The sequence below is a fragment of the Panthera pardus genome, unplaced genomic scaffold, assembly GCF_024362965.1.
Source record: "Panthera pardus isolate Hobbes unplaced genomic scaffold, ASM2436296v1 HiC_scaffold_15, whole genome shotgun sequence".
Taxonomy (NCBI): domain Eukaryota; kingdom Metazoa; phylum Chordata; class Mammalia; order Carnivora; family Felidae; genus Panthera; species Panthera pardus.
Window position 1 is genome coordinate 88516220 of NW_026526710.1, and position 27993 is coordinate 88544212.

General features: G+C 54.3%; 1 protein-coding gene and 1 long non-coding RNA gene across 3 annotated transcripts; both read left to right on the forward strand.

Moving 5' to 3' along the window:
* Positions 1 to 798: 798 nt before the first annotated feature.
* RBFA (ribosome binding factor A) lies at positions 799 to 15685 on the forward strand. 2 transcript variants are annotated; one of them, XM_019423590.2, is made up of 7 exons: positions 799 to 985; positions 3702 to 3744; positions 4361 to 4537; positions 5117 to 5229; positions 7771 to 7855; positions 11646 to 11719; positions 12783 to 15685. In XM_019423590.2, exons 1-7 carry the CDS (start codon positions 825 to 827, stop codon positions 13117 to 13119), a joined length of 990 nt encoding a protein of 329 aa, XP_019279135.1. In that variant the 5' UTR covers positions 799 to 824; the 3' UTR covers positions 13120 to 15685. The 2 variants fall into 2 exon arrangements, with proteins under 2 accessions (XP_019279135.1, XP_019279131.1); XM_019423586.2 differs by having other exon boundaries at positions 904 to 1005.
* Positions 15686 to 21145: 5460 nt separating this feature from the next.
* On the forward strand, positions 21146 to 21732 carry LOC128777101 (uncharacterized). The gene is made up of 2 exons (XR_008422326.1): positions 21146 to 21247; positions 21445 to 21732. It is a non-coding gene; the product is annotated as an uncharacterized LOC128777101 (long non-coding RNA).
* Positions 21733 to 27993: the final 6261 nt, after the last annotated feature.

The window sequence follows — 27993 nt, forward strand, 5'->3', positions numbered from 1 at the left end:
TCGGACCCCAGTACCCGTGACACTTGGAGCCCGAACCCCTCGTTTCTTTCCGTTATTCCACCGGCGGTTTTTGAGCACCGTCTGCGTGCCGCGCGCGCGTGCTGTTCGAAGCTCCGGGGCTTCCGCGGGAACGGCGTCCCGGAATGGGGGGCTGGTCCGCTGGTGGGGGCGACAGGAGCGCGGGGCACCGAGCCGGGGTCTGCGGACAGGCCCCGGGATGGGCGCGCCTCCTTTCTGGAGCGGAGGGGAGACCGGCGAGGCGGCAGGGGCTCCACTGCCGGCGCCCGAGGCCGCTCAAGCCGCCCCCCCGCCTTCCTCACGCGATGGGGCGGGGAAGGGACACGGGCCTGGCGATGCGCCCTCCCCAGCTCCGTGAGGGAGCGTGAACCGCGCTCCCGGCCCGCCCCGGCGCTCACCACCACTAACGCCGCCAGCCGCGCTGGGGGGCGGGGCGTCGCCTCACAGCGCCTCTCCCCGGCCTCTAGACCCCGCCCCGCTATGCACGCAGACCACGCTCCCCTAGTGTCCCCGGAGGCGCGTCGCCCCGCCCAATGTCGCTCTACAAGCGGGTCGCCCCCTCCAGGTGACACCGCCTTCTCAAACTCGCCACACTCCGCTCGCTTCCGCTCAGACCCACGCGCGCCACACCTCGCCCCGCGTCGCCCCGCCCCGCGTCGCCCCGCCCCACGTCGCCCCGCCCCACGTCGCCCCGCCCCACGTCGCCCCGCCCCACGTCGCCCCGCCCCACGTCGCCCCGCCCCACGTCGCCCCGCCCCACGTCGCCCCGCCCCACGTCGCCCCGCCCCGGCGCTCTCCCTGCAGCCATGTGGGCTTCGGCCCTCCGAGTGTGGGGGCTTTGCGAGAGGTTTCGGGCGCCGCTCGGCGGACGGCAAGCGGCTCTCCTTCCGGGCGGTGCCCGAGGCGTGCACAGCTCGCCAGTCCCATGTGGCAAGAACCTACTCAAGAAGTTTGCTTCGAAAACCAAGTAATGCGCACCGAGTCTGGGTGAGGGGCTCCGGGGTGGGGGCGGTGCCCATGCAGCCGAGGCGACGCTCTCGAGTCAGGGGGCAGGGGGCAGTGTCTACGGGGGGGGGGGGGAGTCCCTGGGGTGGTAGGGGGCGGGGGGGGCCGACGGGGCGGAGTCGGTGCCCACGGGGACGGGTCAGTGGGGCGGGGGCGGTGCCCACGGAGATGGGTCCACGGGGCGGGGCTTCACGCACAGGCCTTGCCCTGGGGCCCTCGCTGCGGTCTGCCCGTTAGACCGATGCTTACGGAAAACTCGCAGGCAGTCGCACTCACTGGTTAGCATTTGCTCGTGTCCCCACTCAGCCCGCTTCCGTAGTGGAGGTCATAACCTGACGGTGCGTCAGGAACGTACGAAGCAAAGTGGTGCGGACATTTCTGGTGGTTCTTGTAGATTCATCAGAGGGAAGGAAGAAAGCGCGCGCGTTTTCTTCCCATGTTACTGCTTCCTTTGTTGGCCTAATTTGAGGATAGTTTTCTTACCGTGACAGAAGTAGAATACAGTGTGTTGGTTTTCGTCGCACACTTTCAGTTCTGACTATGGTAGATAGGGTTGTGTGCTTGTTTTATTTTAATAGATTAACTTTTAAAAACATTTGCAGAAAACTTGGCAGAGTACAGTTAGTTCCCGCGTAACCACACCCCACGTCTCTTACGTTAACATGTTAGCGGGGCACATTTGTCACCTTAAGGAGCCAGTACTGATACGTGATTATTAACTGAAGCATATGCCTTGTTCCAGTTTCCTTTTTTTTTAAATTTTGTAATGTTTATTTATTTTGAGAGAGAGAGAGAGAGAGAGAGAGCATGAGCGGGGGAGGGTCAGAGAGAGGGGGAGACACAGAATCGGAAGCAGGCTCCAGGCTCCGAGCCGTCAGCGCAGAGCCCGACGCGGGGCTCGAACCCACGAACCGCGAGATCGTGACCTGAGCCAAAGTTGGGTGCTGAACCGACTGAGCCACCTGGGTGCCCCTCAGTTTCCTTAGTAAAAACACCCTTTTTCTGTCCCAGGACCCTATCCAAGGACCCCATTACATTTAGCCACTGCTCTTGACTGTCTGTCTGGTGACCTTGATGGGTTCAAGGAGTTACGGTTAGATATTTTCTAGATATTTCTAGATATTTTCTGCTCCTCTCTTTGGATTTGTGTGATTTTTTTTCTTCTAACGATTATGTTGGCATTGTGGGTTCTCGGGCTGAAGACCGTAGAAGGAAAGTGCTGTTTCCATCATGTCTAGGTGCATACCATCAATATGGCTTGTCTCTGTTGGCATTGGCCTTGATTACGATTTGAGGTCATGTCTGTCAAGTTTATAAGTTACCTACTCCCCATTCCATATTATTGTTTTTTTCAGTGTTTGTTCATTTCTGAGGGGGCCAGGCAGAGGATCCAAAGCAGGCTCCAGGCTGAGAGCAGAACCCAACGTGGGGCTCGAACTCACAAACCGTGAGATCATGACCTGAGCTGAAGTCAGACATTCAACCGAGTCACCCAGGTGTCCCCCCCATATTATTTTCTTTAGGGGGACCTCACCGTGTGCAACCCACACCTCAGGAGGGGGAGTCATGCTCTTGAATTGTTTGGAATTCTGTGAGAGATGCGTTTCTTGTCCTGCATTTACTAATTTATGTCAGTGTGGACTTAACAGGTGTTAACTAATACTACTTTATTTTGCTCAGATTGTTTTAGCTCTTTCATTTAGACACACTCATCATTGTGGGTTTTGTGGTGGGTTTAAAAAAAATAGTTTTCTTTTGTGCACTTTTTTCCTGGCACATCCTTTCTGGGCCCAAGAATCGGCCGTTGCTCCAAGGGGCTCTGGTTGCTGTTATTGCAGAACGCCATCAGAAACGATGGTTTGAGAGCTGGCCTGTCCGTTAGGCCTTTTCAGCTGACAAAGGAGAACGTACGTTAACTTTAACTCTGTATATACGCTTGCCTGTAAACGTTTCTATACGTGACCACCGTGTTGGTACACAGAGAGACGAGCCCCATACTGATGTCCACATGGCTCATCTGGCGCCCTTTCCTCGCTTATCTGTAACCTCCCCCTGCAGCAGGTGGCCGGCCTCCCCGCCACCACCCTGTTACTCATCCAACCCCAGCACGTGCATGGCCGCGCGGCCCTGGGAAACTGCTTTCTCAGGTGTGGTACGGGGCTCGGTGCAGCTTGGTAGGCGTTCTTTTAAGATTCTCTTTCTGCACCTTCGGGATTGGAAGTAGACCTTAAGTAAACATCAGAAGGTTGAATGAAAACTGTCTTGTCTCCCCTACAACCCTTGTTGATTAGATTCTAAATTCCTTAGCATCCCAGTGACATAATTTCTGTGCCCAAGTTTAGCCCCTTAAAAAGAATTTTGGTATTGGGGCGCCTGGGTGGCTCGGTCGATTAAGCATCTGACTTCAGCTCAGGTCATGATCTCACGGTTCGTGGGTTTGAGCCCCACGTCGGGCGCTGTGCTGACAGCTCAGAGCCTGGAGCTGCTTCTGATTCTGTGTCTCCCTCTTTCTCTGCCCCTCCTCCGCTCATGCTCTGTCTCTTTCTCTCTCTCAAAAATATATAAACATTAAAAAAATATAAAAAAAGAATTTTTGTATTATAGTATTGAGTTGGTGTGTATAATATTTTTTTCTTTCATTTGCCTTCAGTGTTATAGTTCTTACTTTCTCCCCACAGAAAGAAGTTTTGGTATGAAGGTCCTTCCTTGGGCTCTCACTTGGTAAGTCCAGAGTAGCAGCTGCTGTAGACTCTGGTGGGCGTGAGGTTCCAGAAGTCGGCAAAACTCCAGCCTGGCCGTCCTTCCATTTCCAAGTTTGAATGCACAAGGTCTGCAGGCTGGGACTAGATACACTGGTAGAGTGAATTTTGACTTAAAAAAAAAAAAAAAAGTCATACTAAAGTTTTCTGGAATGTTGTCTCTGTTATCAAATACTAACAGTGGTTTTTTGTGTGCATGACACGTGTAGATGTGCTGTAAAAGTTTATATAATAAATGGTCCTTGTTAGAAAAATTACATTGTGTGTTAAAAACCACTGAATTGTGTATCTTTAGAGAGGGAGAATTTTATGGTATGTGGATTATGTTTCAATGAGATTTTGGAGAGGAAAAAATATATACTGACAGTACTTTTAATTTTGGAGGGGCGCTAGGTAAAATCTAGGAAGGATCCAGGTCTGTAAATTGTATCTTAATGAATCAAGCTGAGATGGTTGAGGGTAACGTTGGTTTTTGTTTTTCAAGGTGCTGAGTCCTTCCCAGCTCCCTTTTTGTAGATTAGGACAAGTTTAACGTACAGTTGTAACGTTGGCCTTTCTGTCTGTCCTTCTCGATGGAGATGTACAAGCCGTCCCAGTTGGGATTCCTAACGAAGACCACCTCAAAGAAAACCAGGAAGGAGGACCAGGTGCGCCTGAGAGCCCTGAACGGCCTCCTCTACAAAGCGCTGACTGATCTGCTGTGCACCCCTGAAGTGAGCCAGGAGATCTGTGACCTGGATGTGCAGCTCTCCAAGGTAGACTGGGCCCGGGTGGGAGGAATCGGGGTGAGGCCCGCAGGCCTGCGTCTAGTGGTTAGAAAGAAGGCGCCGTGCTAGACTCAGGGTCTTTGAAGTTCAGTAATGATGCTAAGTGGGACCATTCGAGTTGTGAGGACGGAGGGTACGTGTGCACATGTGTGTGTGGTGTGCAAGCACTGAGGGCGTTGTCAGATGCCCAGGAAGCATGATGGGTGGACGCGTGCGCGTTTGTCTTGGTGAGAAGACAGCAGGTGCCTCCCTGCGGTCTCCCTGTGCCTAGAGCGAGCTGAGCTGGAGGGAAATGGGAAAATAAGTGGTAGTTCCGGCGGTTCTGATGTGCGCTGTGGGCTTGGGGTCAGGGACGATGAGGGTTTGGATTCCGGGCCCCGCTTCACCCCTTGTGAGTGTGTGGCCGGAGATGATGGCCTGTCGCGGTGCCCGCGGGAGCTCCTGCTTCTGGGTGGTGGGTGCCTGGAGCTGAAGATTGACGATGAGCTGGTCTCCAGCCGCGGCCTGTGGTCCGCGGAAGCCCACGGAAGCGGACAGTGACTTGAGGCTGGGGTGGGTGGGGCTCAGGTGTCTCTGACTTCAGACTTCTCGGCCTGCCGTGTGTACTGGAGGACGACCGTCTCGGCCGAACAGAACGCGCACACAGAGGCCGTCCTGCGGAGGAGCGCCGCGCACATGAGGTGACCGCACTCTTCGTGTCTGCTTCCGCACGCACCTTGTGTTTCCCTCTTGTTGCATTAGGTTTTTTTGCTTTGAAGGAAAATTTTGGACGCATTTTCTTAAATTTCAAGATGTAGTTTACATCTGCACGTGAGACGTCATCTTGGACAGCGGTTCTCACAGTGTGGCCCCAGACTTCTGGGGACTGCTGACACCCAGGTGTCCCTGTGGTCATTGCAGCTTCATGCCATGTGCTCCCAGTAAAACACAATGCCACTTCGGTTTAAGGATATCTGTGACGGGGCGCCTGGGTGGCTCGTTCGGTTGAGCCTCCGACTTCGGCTCAGGTCATGATCTCACGGTCTGTGAGCGTCGGGCTCTGTGCTGACAGCCTGGAGCCTGCTTCGGATTCTGTGTCTCCCTCTCTCTCTGCCCCTCCCCCGTTCATGCTCTGTCTCTCTCTGTCTGAAAAATAGATAAACATTAAAAAAAAAAAAAGACTATCCATGATGAATAAGCAAAAGTTACTAATTTTATTAAATCCTAACTCTTGGGTACCTGTCGTTGTAATGTTCTGTGTGGTGGGAAGGAAGCCTAAAATAACCTGTGCTGGTGTGGTTGTCTGGGAAACACACAGTTGATCGTGAGCTGAAATAGACACTGTTCACTGGAAATGACAAGTGAACCACAAGCTGTGGTTTTTTCAGATTTGGGTATTTGACACATTTTCTCTAAAATGAGCAAAGTGAACCTGTCCCTTCAGGGAAGACAACTGACTATACTTGTTGCCAGTGATAAAATTCAAGCTTTCAAGTGAAAATTGATTTTAGAAAACCTGTATCCACCACCGTGATTTTGGTAGCTTTCTGATACTTAAAGACTCTCGATGAGAACGTTGGTCATGTTGACAAATGCAGTGTCATACTGGTCAGTGTGTCAACATTCTGCAAATCTGGGTAATTTGGTGAGCCAGTGTTTTCCAAATGACTAACGCCTGAAGTTACAAACTCAAGCATAGGGAAAGAGCCATTCGAGGTCAAGATACACCAGTGGATTTTAATATGACAGTGACACTCATTGATCTGGTTTCAGATTCCACGCTGCAACTAACTTTAACAGTATCCTTTGTTGAGTTTTTGTGGAGTGTCGGAGAAGACCCATTCTTTTCTGGAGTGGTGTTCATTTGCTCCTTTTCCAGTTACAGGGCAGTGTGAGGCCGGATCTTCTTCTAGTCCAGCCAGAATAACAGAGCAGCTTGGGTGCAGCGGGGAGAACGTCTCCCAGTGAGCTGGGCATTAGAGAGATTTGTGACTATGTAAACAAGGCCACGTTTCTCAATCATTTTTTTGGGAATAATGATCTTCAATGGTTTAGTTATTTTTCATTAAAAATCCCACGTAAACATTTAATAGGTTTGTTATCTTGAATGAATGAATGTCTGTTTTTCAAATTCTCACTTTTACTTATAGTGTGGTAGATACAGACAGATACAACACTCATCAACGAAAGCTCTTGGGTGTCCTCAGTAAGTTTTAAGAGTATAAAGAGGTCTTGAGACTAAAAAGTTGAGAACTGCCGAGGTGGGTGCTAGGAAAGGAGTTACTGTGTTTTCTCCCCAGTCTTATAAGAAATGCAGAAACCTAACCAAGCAGCACTCAGAACTGGATTCCCTCCTTCCCGCTTCCTTCCTCTCTCTGTTCCTCTCGCCTCTCCCTTGTACCTCACACTTCACTTTCAGGAGAGGGGGATGGAATCCTATGTGGAACTAGGGTTTGCACATACCGTCTGCTTCAGCTCAGCTGACATCATTCCCAGGAGGCCCTAGGAGTCTCTTTAGAGGAGAGGATTAATTGTGTATCAAGGAGTGCTCAGTTAATTTCATTTTTCTCTTGTTAACAGAAACAAGAAAAAGATTTCTGACAAGTGTTGTACTAACAGCATTGCTTTCTGATGAGTTTTTGGGTAATCAGAAAATCCAACCGAACAGACCGTCCCTTTCCCCAGCTCTTCTGCTCACCTGAGGTTTGGTGTAGAGGCTCTCCTGTAATCACGGGCCAGGACCTGCTGTCACTGTGTGCAGAGAGGCTGTGCTCACCAGTGTTTTCGCCGCGGACTGGTTGCAGCCAGTTCACCTTAGTCTGCTTGTATCAGTGACCGATGCAGAGAATGACATGTGCCTGAGAATGGCTGAGGACCTCGGTGCACTTGTGTGGCCTTGGTGCCAGTGGATGTCCACTGGAACGAAGCCGAGGCGGGTTGTCGGTGCCCAGACCACGCAGCCCACTGCCACGGTGCTGCCCGGGAGGCGTCTAAGCGAAGATCAGGTTATTCGTTAGGATCTCAAGAGTTGCATTTAGGCAGCTAAAAATAGTTGTGATGATGTGTTTTGTATCCCTTTTGTGATGTGGCGGTTGCCTGCGGAAGACTTTCCTGGGCTGACGTGTTGGTGTTTTGAGTAACGTGATAAGCAGATCTTCTGTCTTACCTCTCCGTGAGGTTACTGTATATTTTTCTGTCCGCTAAGCGTCACCTGCAACACGGTGTGCCTTGTCTCTCTCCAGGCACATTTTGATGTCCCAGCAGACCCTGAGGAACGTGCCGCCGATAGTGTTTCTTCAGGACAAAGGAAACGCGGCTCTAGCTGAGGTAAGGCTAAGGGACCTTCCATAATGAGCTTTTATATGAGTAAGATTTTATATTTAATTTTGAGAGATTCAGATGATGATGTATACAGTTAAAGGAAGCAACCCTTGGCGGGTACAAATGAAAAGTGAGGCTCCCATGCCTCTGTCCCGGCCAGACTCCCCAGAAGGAACCACTCTTCAGGCTTTAAATTTTAACTGCTTACCACTGTATCTCTCACCAGGACACCAAGTCTCTGTTTCTTGTCTTACAAAGTTGATGCAGGCAAAGCCGCCTCCCTCCCTGGATCTGACCGTCTATAGTTACTTCACACCAGAGGTTACTTCTGCAACCGTTTTGTATAATTTCCCTTACTTTAAATACTGTTAATTATGAGGTCTAAAACCTGTGTGTAAATATATGTGTGTATATATTTGTATCTGTGTGGTGTTACCTGGTGGTCATTAAGATACGTCACACTTTTAAAAAGTTTACAAAACCCCCAGTAAGTAGCACTTACGATTATGATTAGGTAGCTGTTATTCACTGCAGGACTAGGTAGTTTTTAGAGCCACAGAGGAAAACAAGTCTAATCGCACATTTTTATCTTTGTTATTCATTATACAAGCAACACTGAAAACCTTATACAAACAATAACCCTGACAGGTAGGGGCTTTTCCTAGCGACAAAAGGAGACGGAGGAGTGAAGTGACCAGTGCCAGCTTTAGAGAACCCAGGAGAGCATAGGTTAGGCGTGTGCCGGGGAGAGTGCAGCAGGGAGCTCACGCGTGCGTGTCCGGTTGAGTTGGTGGAAGGAAGTACCTCTGCTCTCACCATCCCAGGCTTGTCCCTCTCTCGCCAGCGAGGTCCTGCCTGGCTCCGTGGGCTCCTTTCTAGAAAAAGTGATTGGAAGGAGGGAGGCGCGGACAGTGCTCAAAGCATCCTGGAGCGGTTCTTTCTCCAGAGATGCTGCTGCTGGGTATTCGCGGTGGAGGCCCCGCGTCTGTCCTCTGTGCCCTTCCTGTGCCGGGGGCAGAGTTAGGCTTCTGCCTGGCTCGCTGTCACTGTAGTCAGAAGCAAGCAGGGGCCCGACCGAGGGGTCTCTGATGGGGGCAGGTGGCTAGCCGAGTGCACGGTCATCACGGTCATTGTTGGCTGGCTCTTGCGGAAGTCAGTGCGGTGGTTTTGGGACCCTTGTGTCCGTTTGTGAGAGAGTTGAAGTCAGCCAGTGGCAAAGTAATCTGGATAGACACGCAGATTTGAAGTTGGGGTTTGTGGGTGAAACTTGGAGTCTCGTACCCTCGGCGCACGTGTGTGTCGTGTGGGCTGCACGCGTGGAGGCGTCGCGGGCGGTGGGAAGTGGTAGCGGCCGGCGGTGGTCGCAGCGCGTACTTCGCGGTGTCAGGAAGCAGAGCGGCACCAGCTCCGTCCAGGCCGAGCCCCGAGGGGCACTTGGCTTCGCTGCCGTCACTGCCGGTAGGCCCCGACGTCCCTGGTGTCGGGAAGAAAGCGGGAACGGAAACCACAGGGAGGTGCGGCGCGTGCCCTTCCCCCGCAGCGGATGACACTAAACGGTGACCACACCGCGCGTGGAGGAATCACGGGGCTGTGGTCCCGTGGAAGCCGCGCACACACATCCTGTGACCCAGAGCTCCCGCGGGGGGACCCACGGAAACGCGTGTCCGCCAGAGGTGTGCGGGTGCTGGTGTTGGGCTTTCTTGTAGGTGCCTAGCTCTGGTTCAGCCGTGGAGGGGTGAACGCGGAGCCCCAGGCGAGGCTGTGGTCCCTGTGATTCTGTCTGTGGGACGTGCAGGGACACGTGCGACCGGTCTGTGGTGACGGAAGTCAAACTAGTGCCTGTCTTTGGGCAGGGAGTGGGCAGGAGGGGCTCGAAGTTTCCTGGGGTTCGTCTCCTTAAACGTCAGGGGGATGTCCACAGGCACAGTCCCTTTGTGACATGTCATCGAGCCGTATGCCTTGATGTCCTTGCGCTCTTCCCGTGTATTACATTTCAGTCAAAGGGTTTGTACGATGTCGATTTTGTCATAATTAGAAAGGACGAAAAGTAGATTTTTAAAGAAAATACATAAACTGTGTTCCCGGCGTTGGGATTTATTACACATTTGCTGGTCTCCCCACTTCTGAGAGCAGGCGTGGGTGGGCCGTGCTCGCCTCGCCCCACGGGCCTCATGCTAGAGCCTGGGCTTCTCCTTGGGGTGGGCACTGAGCCGCTTCGGTCCTCGCCCGAGGTTCTGTGCGTGCGGAGTTCGGCTGGGACTCAGCCCTGCAGCCTGTGTTGACGTGTTAGGGTTTGGTGGTGTCTGCACTGGTTCTTTGTTAAGACTTTTAACGAAAGCTTTGCTGCGGCAGGATTTACCCAGAGGCCCGCCCCGTCCTCACCCTTCCCACCACCCATCTTTTCTTTTTTTAAGTTCTGTATCTCTACACCCAACGTGGGACTTGAACTCGTGACCCTGAGGTCAGGAGTCGGATGCTCTTCCGACCCAGCCTACCGGCTGCCCCAAGTTTTCCTTGTTAGATTTCTGCAATTTCACACCTAGGACGTTGTCTTGGCACCTGGCTGCTTTTGCTCAGCACTGTCTTCGAGATTCACGTTGTTTCGGTGTGAGTGGTTCCTTTTTTCTTGGTAAGTGGGGTCATTGTACGAATACGCTACGTTTCATTTGTTCACCTTCTCACGGACGTTTGTCTGTCTTTCTGATTCTCGGTTGCTGTGAGTGAAGCTGTTGTGAACGTGTGTGTCCACGTTTTTGTGTGGATGGACGTTTCTGTGTCTCTTAGGGCAGCACGTAGGAGTGGCAAGTGTCTGTAATTGTGAGGAAGCCGCCGGTGGCAGGTGAGCGGGGCGCCGTGGCGTGGCTCACGTGTGTCTTCTCGATGACTAGTCGAGCACCTTCCCCTGTGCCTGGTGGCCTTTCCTTGTTTTGTCAGGTCTCACCAGGTCTTTTGCCCAGTCGTGTGAGGTGCGCTCAGGGTGGACCTTCACAGGATGGCCATGCGTCCTGTCCTTGTCGGGTGCGAGCACACGTTCTCCCAGCCAGCTTGGGAGACCCACGCTTGGTCCTCGTGTTGTGGCATCGTTAGTGCTGTTTCTGGCATTTTCTGTGGACAGACCTTTCCCTCGGTTCTGCCGTTGGTTTGTGATGATGCAGTCTGTTGCTGCAGAACGCCGGGCCCTGGTCCCGGATCTGGGCCGTCCCGGGCCGGCACTGTGGCCAGGTAGGGTCCAGGTGTGTGTCCTGGGCACGCGGGTAGAGGTGGGAGCCGCCCCCGGTATCCAGGGAGCAGGGGCCTGTGTAGCGCCCTGGGCTCAGCAGTGGTGTGCGTGCCCCCACCGAGGGGAGCTCTTGTTTCCAGATTGGGCCCCTCAGACACCTTGGAGCTGGATTCGCATGCCGCGCCCCTGACTGTGGCTTTGTTGCTATGCCAGGAGGCTTTCTTTTCCCAAACACACAAGTTCTGTGGCAAAGTTCAGTTTAAGTGTTTTATACAACTTCATTCGGAATCAGGAAACGTTACTTAATTGAGCTAATAGTTAACTGGTTTCTTCATAAATTTGACTGAAGTTTACAAGTTTTAAGTGTAGTTTTAGGAAAGCCTCGGTTCGTTATTAGAGAAAATGTGATTGCTAAGTAACAGGTGTTTGAAAGCACAGACTGGTGAATGGCCTCATCCCGGGGGATGTCACCGGAGGGGCACGGAGGACAGTTGGAAGGCCTGTGTCTGAGCTGGGCCGTGGTGCAGGTGGCACAGAGGTGTGGCTTACTGAATTGCTCTCTATGCCCCTTTCCAGGTTGATTGGTTACTGGCAAATGCTGATTTTGGGCCCCCAGAGGAAAGAGAAGACCGTGTGCAAAGTGATGCCAGGTACACGTGGACATGGTTTTGATTGTCCTGGGCAAACGCCCTGGTGTGATTCCCACGGCAGCTGCCCAGTTCTGCACCCCTGGCCGTGCACTGCCCTGGCAGCCTGGCAGTGACCTGTGGCGGGTCCCGGGGGCAGTCTGCAGTGGTTCTGAGTACTCAGCAAGGCTGCTCGGAGTGCCTCGGTGGTCTATCCGACAGTGCTGGAGCCTGTGGCATCTGCCATCGCTATGGTGACTCCTGGAGAGGGGACAGGTGTCTCTCCCTCGCCCTGTTTTTCCACTCGGCACATTTTTACTGAGCATGTCCTGTGGCTCTGTTCTAGCATGTACAATACGTATGTGAATAGAACAGACATTGGGGTCTTTGGAGCTTGCATTTTGCTGGCGGAGACCTACAGGGAGCAGTGAATCCACAGATGATTGTGTGTCAAGAAGGGCATGTAGGACACCCCTTCCGTTGGGGAGGGGTCAGGAGGTGGGGGCGGTGCTGCAGCTGAGAAAGAGACGTGAGCTGTATGTGGAGGGGCCCCGTTCCGGGTTCCGGAAGAGCTTCAGCAGGTCCTGAGCCTGTGTTCTCAGAGCGGGCGCGTCAGCGTCAGGGGCAGCACTGTCAGGACTTGGGTGTGGCCCCCAGCGACCTGCTTCCCAGGGGAGGGGACGCTGCGCCCCGAGGGCCCCAGGCAGCAGTGAGTGCCCGCATCCCGGACCAGCAGGGAGTTGAGCCTTCCGGAGCCGAGCAGGAGGGGGGTCAGAGGCAGGACACGGCCATGTTTGGGTTTTGACGAGTACCCTGAGTGGCACATGTAAAGGACCATACCCATAATTCTGCCTGACGGGCCTAGCACGCTGGCTGTATTTGGGGGAAAAGCAACTGAGAGGGCATCTGACGGGAGGGCTGTGTCCAAGCTGTCCTGGGCTGCACCATACACGGGAGCGGAGCCCCTTCCTCGTGCCGTATCCCCCAGCCTCCCTCGGACGTCAGTGGGTCCACCAGGAGGTGGCCAGGAGCCCCCACACCGCCCGGCTTCACCCACGCTTCACCTGACGTCTCTTCTCCCCTCCAGGGGCTGTGGGGCCCTGGACGCCCCTTCACGCAGCACCCAGGGCCCTGCCGCCTGCTCAAGTCTGTGTGGGATTGATCACGAGGCGCTCAACAGACAGATCATGGAATATAAGAGGAGGAAAGAGCGAGGATGCAGGAGCGAGAGCCCCGCGGAGTCTCCACTGACACACACACGAGAGGGAAACGTGGCATCCACACCCTGCGCAGATGGCGACCTCTCCCGCGAGAACCACCTGTCGAGGGCAGCGAGTGGCTACCCGGACCCTGACCTGGATGGCTCGCGAGGGGCGGCAGGAAGGGCGGAGGTGACTGAGGGGCGGAGAGGGGGTGGGGTGTGAGGCTCTGCTGGGCGGAACCACGGTCCCACCGCCCGGGCAGCCTTGTGACTTAGCCTGAGAAGGAAGGGGGCCTGTGGGGACAGTCGGGCCTCTTTGTCCCGCTTTTCACCCCTCGCGCGCTCCCAGCAAGCAAGGCAGAGCGTCGCCTTGCGTGTGATCCCGCTCATTCCCTAAGCGCTGTCCTCCTGGTGGACTTGGAATGGCCCCACGTCTAGTTTTCCCCCGGGCAGGACAGCTGCCATGCAGGGAGTGTGGGTCAGGGGCGTCACGGCACTGTTGGAAGGAAGTGAAAGAAACCCTGCTCCACGTGTGACCTAGAGCAGCTGCTCCCGGGCGAGGGGCACCTCCGTTTCCCGAGTGCCATCGGTGTCGAGATGCTGAGGACGGCATCGGCGCGGCTTGGATGATGAGACGGGCGCTAGTGAGGTGGAGCAAGGAGGCTCGGGACTTGCTTTTGTAAACAGTGTCAGGAAGGAAGCACTGCTGTCCCCTGGGCACCTTCTGGCGTCTGGTAACAGGGCCGGTGCCCAGCAGGCAGGCGGCACCGGCAACGCGGCCTTTGTGGGCACAGCAGCCCCTGTTGAAGGGACCTGTCACGGGACACGGGCGGACCACTGGGAAGCTCTAGGCACGTAGCTGCCCGGGTGGCACTCGGGTGATCCCGTCTGCCCTGGAAGGTGCTCGTAGCCGCGCGTGTGGAGCATTTCACCCGGGAGTGCGGTTGCTGGCGTGCGCACTGTCAGCTTGTGAAAATGTACGTGCTTTGCTCTAACCAGGAGTGGGAAGACGCACCTTGAGCCTGCCGTCCGGAAAGGGGAGTTCATTCACCACATTCCCGGGAGGTGGGGACATGCCGTGCAGGGCCACTCGGGGAAGCTCCAGGGTCGGTCAGGAGGCTGAGGGAGAGGACAAGGTGTGGCTTCTGCAGGAATGAATGGCCGAGGCTGGACAGTGTGAGTAGTTTCAGCAGGCTCTGGGCTATAGGAGTGCTTTCTGCGTGTTGAGTCCTGGCCCTGGGGGATGTGCAGCAGAGGAAATACTGGCTGGTGTGCAAGAGCGAGATGAAGGAGGTGGTCGGGAGTGTGTGCTCTGGATCTGTGGGTCTGTGCATAAAATGTGAGTTTACAGGGGAATGGTTCACTGTCTTTAGGAATTAGCCCTGGGAGGGGCAGTGTCTCCGCAGCCAGCAAGGCCCCCAAGATGTTATAACATCGCAAATACACGGTATAAAAACCCTGACTGATACAGGACCCTGCGGCACCGGGCAGCCCGTTCTGCTGACCGTAGATCTGGCCTCCACTGCCGAAGGTGTCCAGACGTCCGTGCGGGGCAGCGGGAACAAGCCTGGATTCCTGGATTGTGAGCTCAGTGTGCCGTGGACGGGGACGTGCCCGTCTGTGTTGTGTGTCAAGTAATGGGCACTGGGAGAGGCCGGTGCGGGGTGCTGGCCTGCTCTTTTCTTTCCTCTTTTCCACCTGTGCTTCCAAAAGTCAACAAATGGCAGGAAAAAGATGTGTTTTTAGACCGGGAAATTCTGTGCTCCGTACTCCTACCGATTGTCTTAGGTTCTCCCTGTAAGTACAGTTGGAGACCAGAAACGGGGCCAAGACTAGAGCGGAGACCGAGGGGCTGCCTGGTGGTGTGGACTGGTTTTACAGAGTTAAAGGTCACCTTAACAGCATCTCTGTTAGCTGCTGGCATTTGGTACTCTGCACCTTTGTAAGGGTTCATCTTCTCTTTGGGGTGGAAAGAACCCTCACTAAGCACAGGACCTCTGAGTGCAGAGAGTGCTTCCTACTTCACCTTAGCGTTTGTTAGAAGGACTTGGAACTTCAGGTACAGCGTGTTCACGGAGCTTCTGGGTTGTGCGTGTGGAGGTTTGCGGGTGGGCCTGGCAGCTCTGTGCCTTCCTGGCGCCTTCTTCTGCCTCGTCCCAGGCCACTCCCTCTCGTACAAGCCAGGCGTCTACGGGGGAGCTTCAGCTGGCAGCCAGCGGTCCCACCCTGGAAAGGACTGAGTAGCCTGAGAACAGAACTGAAAATAACCACATATCAAGCAGCTGAAACACCGAACAGGACAGAAAATTTGACAGGCTTCCATGGGAAGACTGCCCGGAAGACCATCGTTTTCAGTCTTTGAACGCTCACTTCATGTTCAGAAGGGTTTCCTCCCTCGAGTCTTCCCTCTGACATCTTGGCCTTTTAGGTCCTATCAGTAAAGTTCAGGATATCTCCAACTTTTTTAAAAAAAATTTTTTAATGTTTATTTACTTTTGAGAGAGACAGAGACAGAGCATGAGCAGGGGAGGGGCAGAGAGAGAGGGAGGCGCAGAATTGGAAGCAGGCTGCAGGCTCCGATCCGTCAGCACAGAGCCCGACGTGGCGCTTGAACCCACGAATGGCAAGGTCATGACCTGAGCTGAAGTCAGATGCTCAACCGACTGAGCCACCCAGGCTCCCCGAGGATATCTCCAACTTTTTTACGGCACCTTTTCTGTTCAAGAGTTTGTGATACGTGCATTGTTTTTTTGAAACTGAAAAGTGCTTAGAATAAAGCATATTCATCGCGCCCGAGTTAAATCTATGACACATGTAAGCTCTAGAGTGAAATAAATGATCCATTTGCCCCCTATCACCCCGTGGGAGGGAGAAAAGCCTGTGCTACTCCGGCCCTTACTTCCCTTGTGTTCCGCGCCCTCCTGTTGAGGTGTGGAGACCTGTTTCTGAAATCCCGTGTCCCAGGATTTGCTCAGTTCTTACTTAAAGGCTATCGAAATTACATAAAGTGCAGAACTGGGAAGAATGTGTCACGTGACAAAATAGAACTCACAATTGCCTTTCGATAGGTTGAGATGTAGAACCAAAGTTAATCAAGTGAAGCTTGATAGGGCTATATGTAAATTCTTGTGATTAAGATTTAAAATCTTAATTATTCAACTGCAGCATTGTACCGTCAGTGAAAGCAGTCTGGTGGTTGCAGCATGTGTCCTAACCAGTCTGTGGCCGGTGTGGCTGTGGAGGCAGGGGGGAGGTGGGGGAGGGGGGAGGAGGGAGGTGGTGGCAGGAGGCCATGGAGGGAGGCCGGCCCTGCCTTGTACTAGTCTACACAGCTGTCGTCTAACGTTCAGTTCCTGGAACCTAGGACTTCCGTAGTGGGAAGGGCCAGAGGGGAGGGGGAGGGGGAGGCAGCCTCCAGAAGTGGTGCGGTGATCCCGTAGCAGCGGGGCACCCTGGCCGGGACCGACAGCAGACACTAAGTACGAGGCAGATTCAAAGTGCCCTCAACCCTGAACTCCCAGCCTGGACACCACCCGCGCCCCCCCGCGCCCCCCCCAAGTCAGAGTGGGCCTTGCGTCTGTAGGTTTGCCTTGGGAGTCAGAGGTTCTTGCTAAGCATCCTTCCACTTTCACACTTAAGCCCTTTTCCCCTGCAGTCATGAGCCCAGCCCCCACCCACACCAGCCTCTGGGCTCGCTTCTCTCAGGACCCTGGTGGCATCACTTGTAACAGAGCCTCACTTGGCACCATCCGTCACCTGCCCCCCTTCCTGTGATGTCATGTTTGCACGTGCTCTTTCCCCCTTTCTGGCTCACCTTGGGGAGCGGGCCACCTTTGGGGAGCTTTCTGTGAACGCCCAATTTTGGTTGCGGTGCCCTAAATTCCCACAGCTACGACCTCACTGCACTGATTGCTGAGTCAGCATCTTGTCTGCCTCTTGCATGAGGTTTCCCAGGCCAGAGTATAGTACGTGTTGATCGACTAATGGACCGGCGGGGTCTGCTCCGAGTCAGGGGTAGGTGTTAGCGCTGGCTCAGAGGAGAACGTGGGCAGTAGATGCAGGCGTGGCCTGAGGCCCTTTTTCACCCTGGGCCTGAGAAAAGCTGAGGCAAAGCAGAACATAACGGCCAAAAGGAAGACTGAGAAAGAGCCACCGGTGACCAGATTGCGGCAGAAAACCAGGGCTTCGGGTTAAAAGAAACGAAGAAGGCAAGGTGCAGCTTTTGTATATTCAGGGAGAACACAGGTGCCGGCCTCGTGCTGCAGGGAAGGACTTTCCGTCCGCTTGGCTCTGAAGCCTGCCGCTCTGGGCTCGGTACCCAGTCCGCCAGCAGCGACCTCCGTGCTCAACACCTCGGATCCACCAGCAGCGACCTCCGTGCTCAGCACCCTCGGTGTCCGTGGGGAGAACGGCATCCGCTTCAAAGGTCAGCGAGGGTGTACTGAAACGCGTGAACGCCGACTTAGCGGAGCCTGGCACGTGCTTTGTATTCCCCTTCTGCTTAGGATCTTGGCTTTACTGACGAGCAAAGGGGTCGAGGGGAAGCGTTCATTCAGTGTCTGGTGGGGGGTGTGCACGGCCTACGTCACGAGGACGCGCGGAGCACCGTGTCCACGTGCTCGCACCGGAGGCCCGGCGGCCCTCTGCAGTGCGGCCCCACAGACATGGCTAGGTTTTCACGTCTTGGTGACACGCCAGGATGATAGGAGAGCAGAGCGTCCTGTTGGAAGTCACACGTGTCTGCCAGCAACAAACACAGAGCTTCATAGGTGAAGACGTCCCTCTAGGACCCTAAAATCCTGTTGTGAGAACAGAGGCTCAGCGTTCCGGCCTCAGGTTTATCTTGAAGAATGTGAGCACGCGCCTGTGCGACTTGTTAGCATTAATTTGAATACTGTACAGCTCTAGGAAGTTGAGTTTGAGGAACAGAAAGAAAAAAAAAAGTTAAAGTTAATGGGACCTAAGGGACCTGTGGGATCCCACCAAGCAGACCAACGTATGCATTGTGGGCGTCCCAGAAGGAGGCGAGAGAGAGAGAGAGCGAGAGAGCGAGAAAGCAAGTATTGGAAGAAACAATGGCTGAACGTTTCCCAAGTTTGAGGAAACACCCAGGAAGCTCAGTGAACTCTCAAGATGAACTCAGAGACCCACACTAAAACACATAAACTTTTTGTTTTTTAATTTTTTAAAAATGTTTATTTTGGAGAGAGACAGAGTGTGAGTGAGGGAGGGGCAGAGAGAGAGAGGGAGACACAATCCGAAGCAGGCTCCGAGCTGTCAGCACAGAGCCTGACGTGGGGCTCAAACCCACAGACTGTGAGATCATGACCTGAGCTGAAGTCGGATGCTTAACCGACTGAGCCACCCAGGAGTTCCCCCCCCCCTTTTTTTTAAGTTTATTTGAGAGAGGCAGACAGCATTAGTGGGGAAGGGGCAGTCAGAGAAGGGGAGAGAGAGTCCCAAGCAGGTGCTGTGCTGCCAGCCCAGAGCCCGGTGCGGAACTCATGCAAACCGTGAGATCACGACCTGAGCAGAAATCAAGAGTCAGACACTTAACCGACTGAGTCCCCCAGGCGCCCCAGATACATAAACATGCAAAAAGCCAAACAAAGCATCTTGAAGCAGCAAGAGAGAAGTAAATCAATACATATAACGGAATCCCAGATAAGATTAACAGATTTCCATCAGAAACCAGAGGTCAGGAGGCAGTGGGTTGATATACGCAGAATGCTGAAAAGAAAAACTTTTTTTTTTTTTTTTTTTTTTTAACGTTTATTTATTTTTGAGACAGAGACAGAGCATGAACGGGGGAGGGGCAGAGAGAGAGGGAGACACAGAATCGGAAGCAGGCTCCAGGCTCTGAGCCGTCAGCCCAGAGCCCGACGCGGGGCTCGAACTCACGGAACGTGAGATCGTGACCTGAGCTGAAGTCGGACGCTCAACTGACTGCGCCACCCAGGCGCCCCTGAAAAGAAAAACTTTCAACCAGGAATTCTATATTCAGCAAATGTCCTTCAAAGGTGAGGGAGAAATTAAGACCTTTTTAGGTAAATAAAAGCTGAGGGAGTGCCATTACTATTAGACCTGCCCTTGAAGCGATGCTTAAGTCCTGCAGGTGAAATGAAAGGCAGTGGAGCGTAACTTAAAGCTGTATGGAGAGATAAAGATCTCAGTAAAGAAAAATTCATGGCCAATTATAAAAACTAGTATTTTTAGGACACTTTGTAACTCCACATTTTGATTTCTACGTAATTTAAGAGACTAGTGCGTTCAGAATACTTGTTAATTTATGTTTTGTGACAACAACTGAGAGGGCTGGGGACAGAGACGTTAAAGGAGAGAGTGTGTGTGTTACCGAAATTAAGCTGGCATAAATACAGGGTGTCGAATGTAATCCTCACGGTAACCACAAAGGAGACAGCTGTAGTGTATATATACAAAAGGAAATGGGAAAGGAATTTAAATGTTTCACTACTAAACAACGGCAATAACAAACTAAACACAAAAGACAGTAATGCAGGGAATGAGGGACAAAAAGAAGCTGAAGGCACATAACAAATAGAAAAATGACAAAAGTCCTTCTCTGTAGTTGTCTTACATGTGGATTACAAGTGAATTAAACTCTTCAATGTAAAGACAGAGATTGCCAGAATGGATAAAAAGCCATCATCCAAATAACATGCTGTCTCCAAGAGACTCTAGATGCAAAGCTATAAATAAAAAGTGAGAGGATGTGAAAAGATGTTCCATGCAAATAATAACCAATGATAGCAGGAGTGGCCACACTAATATCAGATAAAAATGTGTTTAAATTTTCAAAAATTACAAGAGATAAGGGAGGGCACTGTAAATACAAATTTCAATGAAACGATACATAACAAACATTTACACATCTAATGATAGGCCACTGAAATGCGTGAAGCAAAACTTGACACAACTGAATGGAGAAACAGTTCTACAATAGTAGTCGGAGACCTTCATACTCCTCTCATAACCGTGGGCACATAAACCAGACAGAAGTAGGGAAATCGAGGACTTAACACGATAAGCCAACTAGAGTGAACACGTACCAGACACCAGCCAACAAGAGCACGTGCGTTGCTCTCAGGTGCACATGGGACATTTTCCGTATGTCAGGCCACAGATTAAGTTTCAAGAATTTAAAAACAAGGCTGTCCTGCAATCTATCACCATAATGGGATGAAGTTCAAAATCAGTAACAAATAAAATTGGAAATTACACCAACACAGTCTTAACCAACAGAGAAGTCATCACAGGGAGATTAAAAAATACTTTGAGATGAATGAAAATGAAAACAACACATCAAAACTTACGGGATGCGGCAGAAGCAGTGCTAAAGGTTATAGGTATAAATGCTGACGTTAAAAAAGTCAAGATTGCAGAAAATCAACCACCTAACTTTACAATTTAAGGACGTGCAGAAAAAACCCAAAGCTCTCTGCCTCTCCCCTGCTTGTGCTCTGTCTCACTCTGTCTCTCAAAAATAAATAAATGTAATAAAAAAACTTTTTAAAATGGCACCAGGTCATTTGGAACCATAGTTTCTGCTAAATGTGATAAAATACAGGTTTTTTTTTTTTTTAATTAAAAAATAAATCCAAGTATTGGCAAGGATACGGCCATGTTAAGTGAAATAAGCCAGTCACAAAAACACATATCCTAGAGAATTCCACTTACACTGGGTGTTTAGAGCGGTCGCCGTCATACCTGTGGTGGTGCCAGGGGCTGGGGGAGCCGGGAGCTAGTGTCAGTGGGCAGAGAGGTTCAGTTTTCCAAGACGGAAGCGATTACAGGGGCGGATGGATGGTGGTCACAGCTGCACGTCAGTCCGTTACACTGAAATGTATGTTTCCATGGTTTAGACAGTGAAGTTTCTGTTGTATTTTACCACGATTAAAAAATCAGAAGAAAATGAAATGGGAAAAAAGTACAAATATCACTCAAAGATTCAAGAAAGAGGTAAAGTTTTATCTTATTTACATTTGTAATACTTCTGAAAAACACACACAGGTCTGCAAACCCTTACCTGAAATCCTTAGGGTCTGAAGCAGCACATTGTATCAAAAACATTGTTAAACGTTTAAACGTTCACATTGAGTAGCTTCACCGGAGGAAGGACTTTGGGGAAGAAGGAGGTAATGATAATCGTGATAGTTGACATTCGCCACACGCTGACTGAAGGCTCGAATGGTGCAAACTGTGCTTTGTGTGGACACAGCCGCGTACCCCTCACAGCCGCCTGCGGGTGCCGGCAGCCCGTGGTACGGATGAAGATGCGGAGGTTCCGAGCGGCTCTGGGATCGTCCTCCAGCTCAACTGAGGCTCCACTGGTCCCGATGCCTTGGGGTTGAGGCATTACAGCAAGGCGATGATGGGGTCCCCTACCTTCTGTCCAGGCAGCCAGAATCCGGCTGAGGCAACACGTGGACCTCCTCAAAGCCAAGGCATCGAGGCGGCCCCGTCCTCGCCAGCACCAGGTTTAGAAATGGGCACTTGGCCAGTGAGAGGCGAGGGGGCAAGAGGAGAGGCCCCTTTGCCTGCCTCTGGACACTTGATCGGAGATGTGCCGGGCAGACGTGACAGCATAGGAAACCATGGCCTGGGCTTGTCTGAGCCGCGAATGATCTTCTTCACTGTCCTGTCTCTGTCCTCCTCTTGGGCGAAATGAGAAGAAGTATCTGCGTTGTTAAAACAAATTCACTTAGTCCTGTTAATTGTGCTTAAAAGCATCCTGATTCCCCAACTGAAATGGGGGGTGGGGGGGGAGCGGTGTGGGCCAGCCCATTATTAGCCATTAACACCTCAGTGCTAATGAGTCACTTGGGCAACCACCTGCCATCTTGAAGAGCAAAGATGAGCCTATGGCGCCAGAGGATTGGCCACGACAAAGTCTAACGTTCCCTGTGTTCTTCTGGCATGACTGGAAGCACTTTGTATTCATTTGATTCTGGGAGGCAGAGGCGACGTTACCCATCACAGAGCCAGAGTCAGCCTGTAGCCGCGCTTCTCTGCTGCCCCCCTTATTTGTGGGCAGGGGAGCCCCTCAGCGCGAGAGGCCGCGGCTCCCACACCCGCCTCCTGCCAGGGTAGAGAGAGCTTGGCCACCGGGCCAGCCCCACTGGGATGGGGCGAGGGCTCCCGGCAAGGGGACGAGCCCAGGCCGTGGCCGGAACTGCGCAACCTTGCATCCGATATGCACTTAGCCCACAGGCCAGCCGGTTACTACATTCTGGCAATTTTCTGGTTGCCGAAAGAGGTCATCGCCCTCGTGTTTTCTTGGAGGTCGCTTCCAGTATGTGACAGGCTCAGTGTGTCTGGGGTAGTGGGGACACCAGAGAAAATCGGGGAAAAGACAAAAGGGGGCGGGGGGGGGGGGAGATGGGGGGAGGCAGAAAGGCGCCCTGGCCGGCGAGCCCCAGGCCACTCGCCATGCCGGGGCGTGGGCTTGCAAGACCAGTGCTCGTCTTACGAACACGGAAACTGAGGCCCAGGCAGAGGTGAGCTCGCCGGGCGCCCAGGTCAGAGCCCGTGCCCGTAACCGTGGATGCCGGTGCCTCCAAAAAGACAACGCACGGGCACGTTTCAGAGAAAGTTTCCCTAGACCCTCGCCGCTCACAGCGTGGCCCCAGTAGAAGCGCGGGAGCTAGAGCCCCATTCCCAGGGCGAGTCCACACCTGGGGGTCTTCCAGGCTCCACAGATGCCTCACGCGCACGTCCCGCACGAGGAGGCTGGGAAGCACGGACCCAGCGAAACCCTCACACCAGCCTCGTGAGCAGGCTAATGAGCCCGTCCGCATTCTGACTTCCTACAGCTGCCTTTGGGTGTGAGGCTGCCGCTCCGTGGGCGCTCGCTTTGCTCACTGCAATCCGCCGGACTCGCCTGTCTCGCCCCCGTGACTTTGTTGGGGCAGGGCAGGTTGTCCAGCTTCAGTGCACGTCTCTGGGGGGGCTTCCAAACCAGACCCCGGCCCGCCCCGGCCTTCCCGATTCAGCGGCCGCGAGCTGCGCGGCTGCCTTTCCGTTGACCTGGTGGTGCCCGCGCTGCCAGCTCAGGAAGCACGCGGTGCAAACCACGAGGGCACCTCGAGGGAGAGGAGGGGAGCTTCGCTGTCCTCGGGACGCGCCCACAAGAAGGGAAGCCACGGCCAACAGCGACTTTCAACCTCAGCCGCACACCCAAGCCTCCGGGGTGCTTGCCGAAGACCCCTGTCCCGGGCCCCTCCCGCACCAGTGCATCTGCAGCGTGGGGCCAGGTCCTGCCTGGGCAAGGGTCCTAGTGGCTCGAGTGAGAGGCTGGCGTGGAGAGTCCCTGCTCTGTGGGTGACTTCCCTTGGCCAAGTCTTCCAGTGTCCCGTGTGGTACAGTCGCTGGCTCCTCCAAGGACCCGGACCCCCTCCAAGGAACAGAAGTTTAGCTTTGTAGCTTACTCTCATGTCCAGGAAGGAAAGTCTAGGTGTTAGATGAGAAATCACAGGTCCTTGGGCGCCTGGGTGGCTCAGTCAGTTAAGTGTCCAACTTCGGCTCAGGTCATGATCTCCCGGTTCATGGGTTCAAGCCCCGGGTCGGGCTCTATGCTGACAGCGCAGAGCCTGGAGCCTGCTTCGGATTCTGGGTCTCCCTCTCTCTCTTCCCCTCCCCTACGTGTGTGCTCTCTCTCTCAAAGACAAAAAAAAAAAAAAAAAAAATCACAGGTCCTTTTAAAGCTGTCCGCTGCCTTGAAAGGGAGGGGGCACAGGTGTATTTACATCGATGAATGAGGGGCACTTACCTGGGACAAGGGGTAAGAAGAAGGGACAGAAATACAGGATCAGGAGGAGGGGTTTGAGGAGGAAGGCACAGATGCCCACACAGGTCCAGGTAAGGGAGCAGAGGCCTCCCAGGGCTGGTTCAAAGCATGAGGGGGCCTTGAGATCCTGCGGCCCTGCCCGTGGCACTCCCACCTCAGACCTGATCAAGGAAGTTTCCAAGTTTTCCTATTTGTGGGACCTGCTCCTGGGCTCCCAGAAAAGCTACACTGTAACATTTACCAAGGTCAGAAAGACTTGGCAAAACCTCAGATTTGTGGCTGTATTTCTGCCCTGGGCACACACTGCACGCGTGCTTCGTTATTAAAATAGAATCTGACATAAAGAGGAAAAAAAAAAAAAAAACCTCCTTGGTTCCCTTGAGATTACAATCACACAGCCCCGCACATAGTGCACATAGTTAAAAACCTGTCTGTAACCTTCCGGAATGTCCTTCTTCCTGATGATTTGGAACTCTTTATGTAACACACACATATGACCCTGCAGCAAACGTTCCTTCCCCGGAGCACTCACTGGCTTCTCTGTGGAGATTGTGTGTCCCCGGGAGCTGTCCTCACCTGGGCTCCAATAAAACTTTTTGTTTTTTTTAATTTTAAAAGGGGCTTGTTCATTTTGCATCCACAAACCCCTTTCCCCCTGTTCATGGCCTGTTAAAATGGCATCCAGACCACAGATGCCAGTTTCTCGTGGATTTTTCTGGATCTGGTAACTCACTGTTTCTCAGCTGCGGTCCTGGGGGCCTGGGGCTGGACCATCTCCCGCACAGCCTGCCGACACCCCCACCCCCACCCCCTCTGGGGATTTAGCTCCTGAGACACAAAACAGGTCCCTCCTCCTCCCAAGATTCTCCGGTATAAGGGGTTTACTGCTAATTATTATGGGAAAACAAGGAATTAATACTTGTAAATGTGAGGAATTAGAAAACCGTAAAGTCCTGAGAGTCTTGTAATCTGGTTCCATATCTGTTTTCCTCCAGAGTGTGGAAGACAGCCCCTTTCTCTCTCCTGCCTTCTTCAGGGTTCTTGTTGTGGGTGGGCTCACCCACCCTCCCCTCCCCTTCAGACCCAACCTAAAAGGAAGGGCGCCCTGACCCTTCCCAGCCCCAGATCGCGGCCCCTGGCGTCAGGCAAAACTCGAGCCTGTGAGGACTGATGTCTACACCCATCGGATGTTACTCTCACCGGGCTTCAGCTCACGGCAAAGATCCACATGAGGCATTCCTCGCAACACAGTTTTCACCTGGATACGCGGCCTCACCGTTTCAAGGGATATGGGAGTAAAGCCAAGCAAAGGGCTCCTGACTTTTACAGCTCAGACCAGAGGGTACAGTGGATGGTTTGGATTCACAATCGCCAGTTCAGAAAAGCCCACCCTGGCTGGTCCTCTGGGGCCTGCCTTCCTTGCTTGTGATACCAGCCCCTTTAAAGGGCTTCTTCAGGAATCAGGTCAGAGAACCAAAACGAAGTTCCCACCCTCCCTCCCGTCCTTCCTCCCTCCCTCCCTCTCCTCCCCTCCTCCCTCCCTCTCTCTCCTCCCCTCTTCCCTCCTCTCTCTCCTCCCCTCTTCCCTCTCCTCCCCTCCTCCCTCCCTCTCCTCCCCTCTTCCCTCTCCTCCCCTCCTCCCTCCCTCCCTCTCTCTCCTCCCCTCTTCCCTCTCCTCCCCTCCTCCCTCCCTCCCTCCCTCTCTCTCCTCCCCTCTTCCCTCTCCTCCCCTCCTCCCTCCCTCCCTCTCTCTCCTCCCCTCCTGCCTCTCTTCCTCCCTTTCCCTCCTCCCTCCTTTCCTTCCTAATATTTATTTTATTCTGAGACGGAGAACCCTAGCAGGCTCCGAGCTGTCAGCGCAGAGCCCGATGCAAGGCTTCAGCTCAGGAATCTTGAGATCACGACCTGAGCCACCCAGGCGCCCCAGAACGAGGTTGTCCCGCAGCGGCTTCCAGTCCCACCCCCTTTGCTGACGTTTACAAAAGGCAGGAGAAAACGATTCAGTAGCAAGAAACTCCTGTGTTTCCATCACCCTCAGGCCCACGTTGTGCCCCACGAGCTGCGGAGGGACGTTTACTGACGTTTTCGTACCTGGAGCCCCCGGGGCCGGGCGTGCGTGCGCGGCGCCTGCAACCCCGGGGTCGGGACATTCCGGACCAGGGTCCCCTCCGGCCGCCCTCGCTGCCCTTGGGTCCGAGAAGACTCCATCCGACCCCAGGCACTCAAGTCCGCGCACCGGCTGCGAAAAGCTGGAACCTCGGGGCAACGCCCCCCTCCCACGCCGCCCCGGCCCGCGTGAGCTTCGGGCGGGCGCTGCGGGCGCCCAGGTGCTGAGGTGAAGGTCGTCCGCTCGGCTCGGCTGCTTGGGACCCCCCAGTCCACTCGGGAGCAGGTGTGGCTTTGGGGTTCCAGCCGTTTGTTTCAAAATTGCAGAGCGACCCCAGCCCGGGGCGCGGGAGGGGGACGAAGAGCCGGGGTCGGTAGCTGGGGCGGCCGGAGGGGCGGGAGATGTGAGCCCGGGACACGGACGGGGCGGGGGAGGGGCGGGGTCGGTGGGGTCGGTGGGGGTGGCCGGAGGGGCGGGGTGGGGGGAAATGCGGGCCCGGGGCGCGAAAAGGGCGGGGAAGGGGCAGGGTTGGTGGGGGCGGCCCGAGGGGCGGGGGTGCGGGCCCGGGACGTGAAAGGGGCGGGGTCGTGAAAGGGGGCGGACGGAGGGCGTAGGGGTGCGGGTGTGGGCGCGGACGGGGCGGGGTCGCTGGGGGTGGCCGAGGGGCGGGGGGATGCGGGCCCGGGGCGCGAGAGGGGCGGGGTCGGTGGGTGCTGGGTGGGGGGTGGCCGGAGGGGCGGCGGGGACTGGGGATGAGGGCCCGGGGCGCGAAAGGGGCGGGGTCGGTGGGGGCGGCCCGAGGGGCGGAGGTGCGGGCCCGGGACGTGAAAGGGGCGGGGTCGTGAGGGGGCGGACGGAGGGGGGGGGTAGGGGTGCGGGTGTGGGCGCGGACGGGGCGGGGAAGGGGCGGGGTCGCTGGGGGTGGCCGAGGGGCGTGGGGGGGGGGGGGGGATGCGGGCCCAGGGCGCGGAAGGGGCGGGGAACAGGGGTGGTTGGTGGGGGGACCTGAGGGGCGGGGGATGCGGGGCAGAGGCTTGGGAAGCGGGGGAAGGGCCGGGGTCAGTGGCGGCGGCCCGAGAGGCGGAGGTGCAGGCTTGGGGCGCAGGGCAGCGCTCTCCCGGGGCTGGTTGTTCCGGCCACACCGCGAGTCCTGGAAGACGCTGAGGGGTTCCCGCGGTCCCGCAGCCTCGGCCGTGCGGGTCCGTGCCGGCCCGGGCTAGTCCCCGCGACACCAGCCAGAGCTGGAGGTTCCAAAGGGTAAGGGGCTCGCCCCAGGTCAGGTCAGCGAGCCCTGAGCCTGCCTGTCCGGATCGCGGGTGCCGCTCGGTCCCTTGGCAGAGGCCCTGCGGGGGCGTCTGGGTCGCCCACCGTGCGCGCGTCCACGCTCGATCCTGCCGGGGGTGGGGGGGGGCGGTACCTCTGCTCGCGCCAGCTTTGTGCGTGGGTGGCTGATCTCTGTTGGGTCTCAGGGTTCTTACCCCGCGGTGTGGGGGCCATTCCTCAGAGGGCCTCACCTTCCAGCTCCCTGATGCCGGTGCCTGGACTCCCGGTGAGGGCCCCCCCCCCCCCCTCAGGCCAGGGCGGGACCGAGTAGACTAAGGCTTTTTCCTTCTTCCTTCTGCTATGCGCCCTCCCACCCTGCATTGGGGATTAAAATCCACCTGGAGAATTCCCGGTTAGGAATTTACATTGAGATAGAAACTTCCAGAAAATATCTTCTAAATTATATAGAAGACACTTTTATAGAAAATGTCTTCATCTGGGGCGCCTGGGTGGCTCAGTCGGTTGAGCGTCCGACTTCGGCTGGGGCGTGATCTAGTGGTTTGTGAGTTCGAGCCCCAAGTCGGGCTCTGTGCCTGGAGCCTCCTTCAGATTCTGTCTGCCTTTCCCCTGCTCGTGCTCTCTCAGTCTCTCAATAATAAATAAACATTAAAAAACCTAAAAAATAATAAATAAACATTAAAAAACTAAAAAAAAACTAAGAAAACTAAAACTAAAAAAAACTAAAAAAAAAAAAAAACACCATCAAGGATAATAAATAATTGGTTTCACTAACTCAACATAAAGCCTCTTCCAACTACACAATGATCTCACTGTAGCTTTTATTAAAATTTTAGCCGATGGTTGAAAGATGCTTCCCTAATGCTCCAGGAGGACCTCTCCCCAGGGTAGGAATAGGCACC

What these genes read in the sequence shown, in the direction of transcription:
- RBFA (XM_019423590.2), top strand. Translation starts at nt 825, where the DNA reads ATGTGGGCTTCGGCCCTCCGAGTGTGGGGGCTTTGCGAGAGGTTTCGG. An exon ending in AGGAGCGCCGCGCACATGAG is followed by an intron (nt 5,230 to 7,770) that starts GTGACCGCACTC and finishes GTCTCTCTCCAG; the next exon opens with GCACATTTTGATGTCCCAGC. An exon ending in GAAACGCGGCTCTAGCTGAG is followed by an intron (nt 7,856 to 11,645) that starts GTAAGGCTAAGG and finishes GCCCCTTTCCAG; the next exon opens with GTTGATTGGTTACTGGCAAA.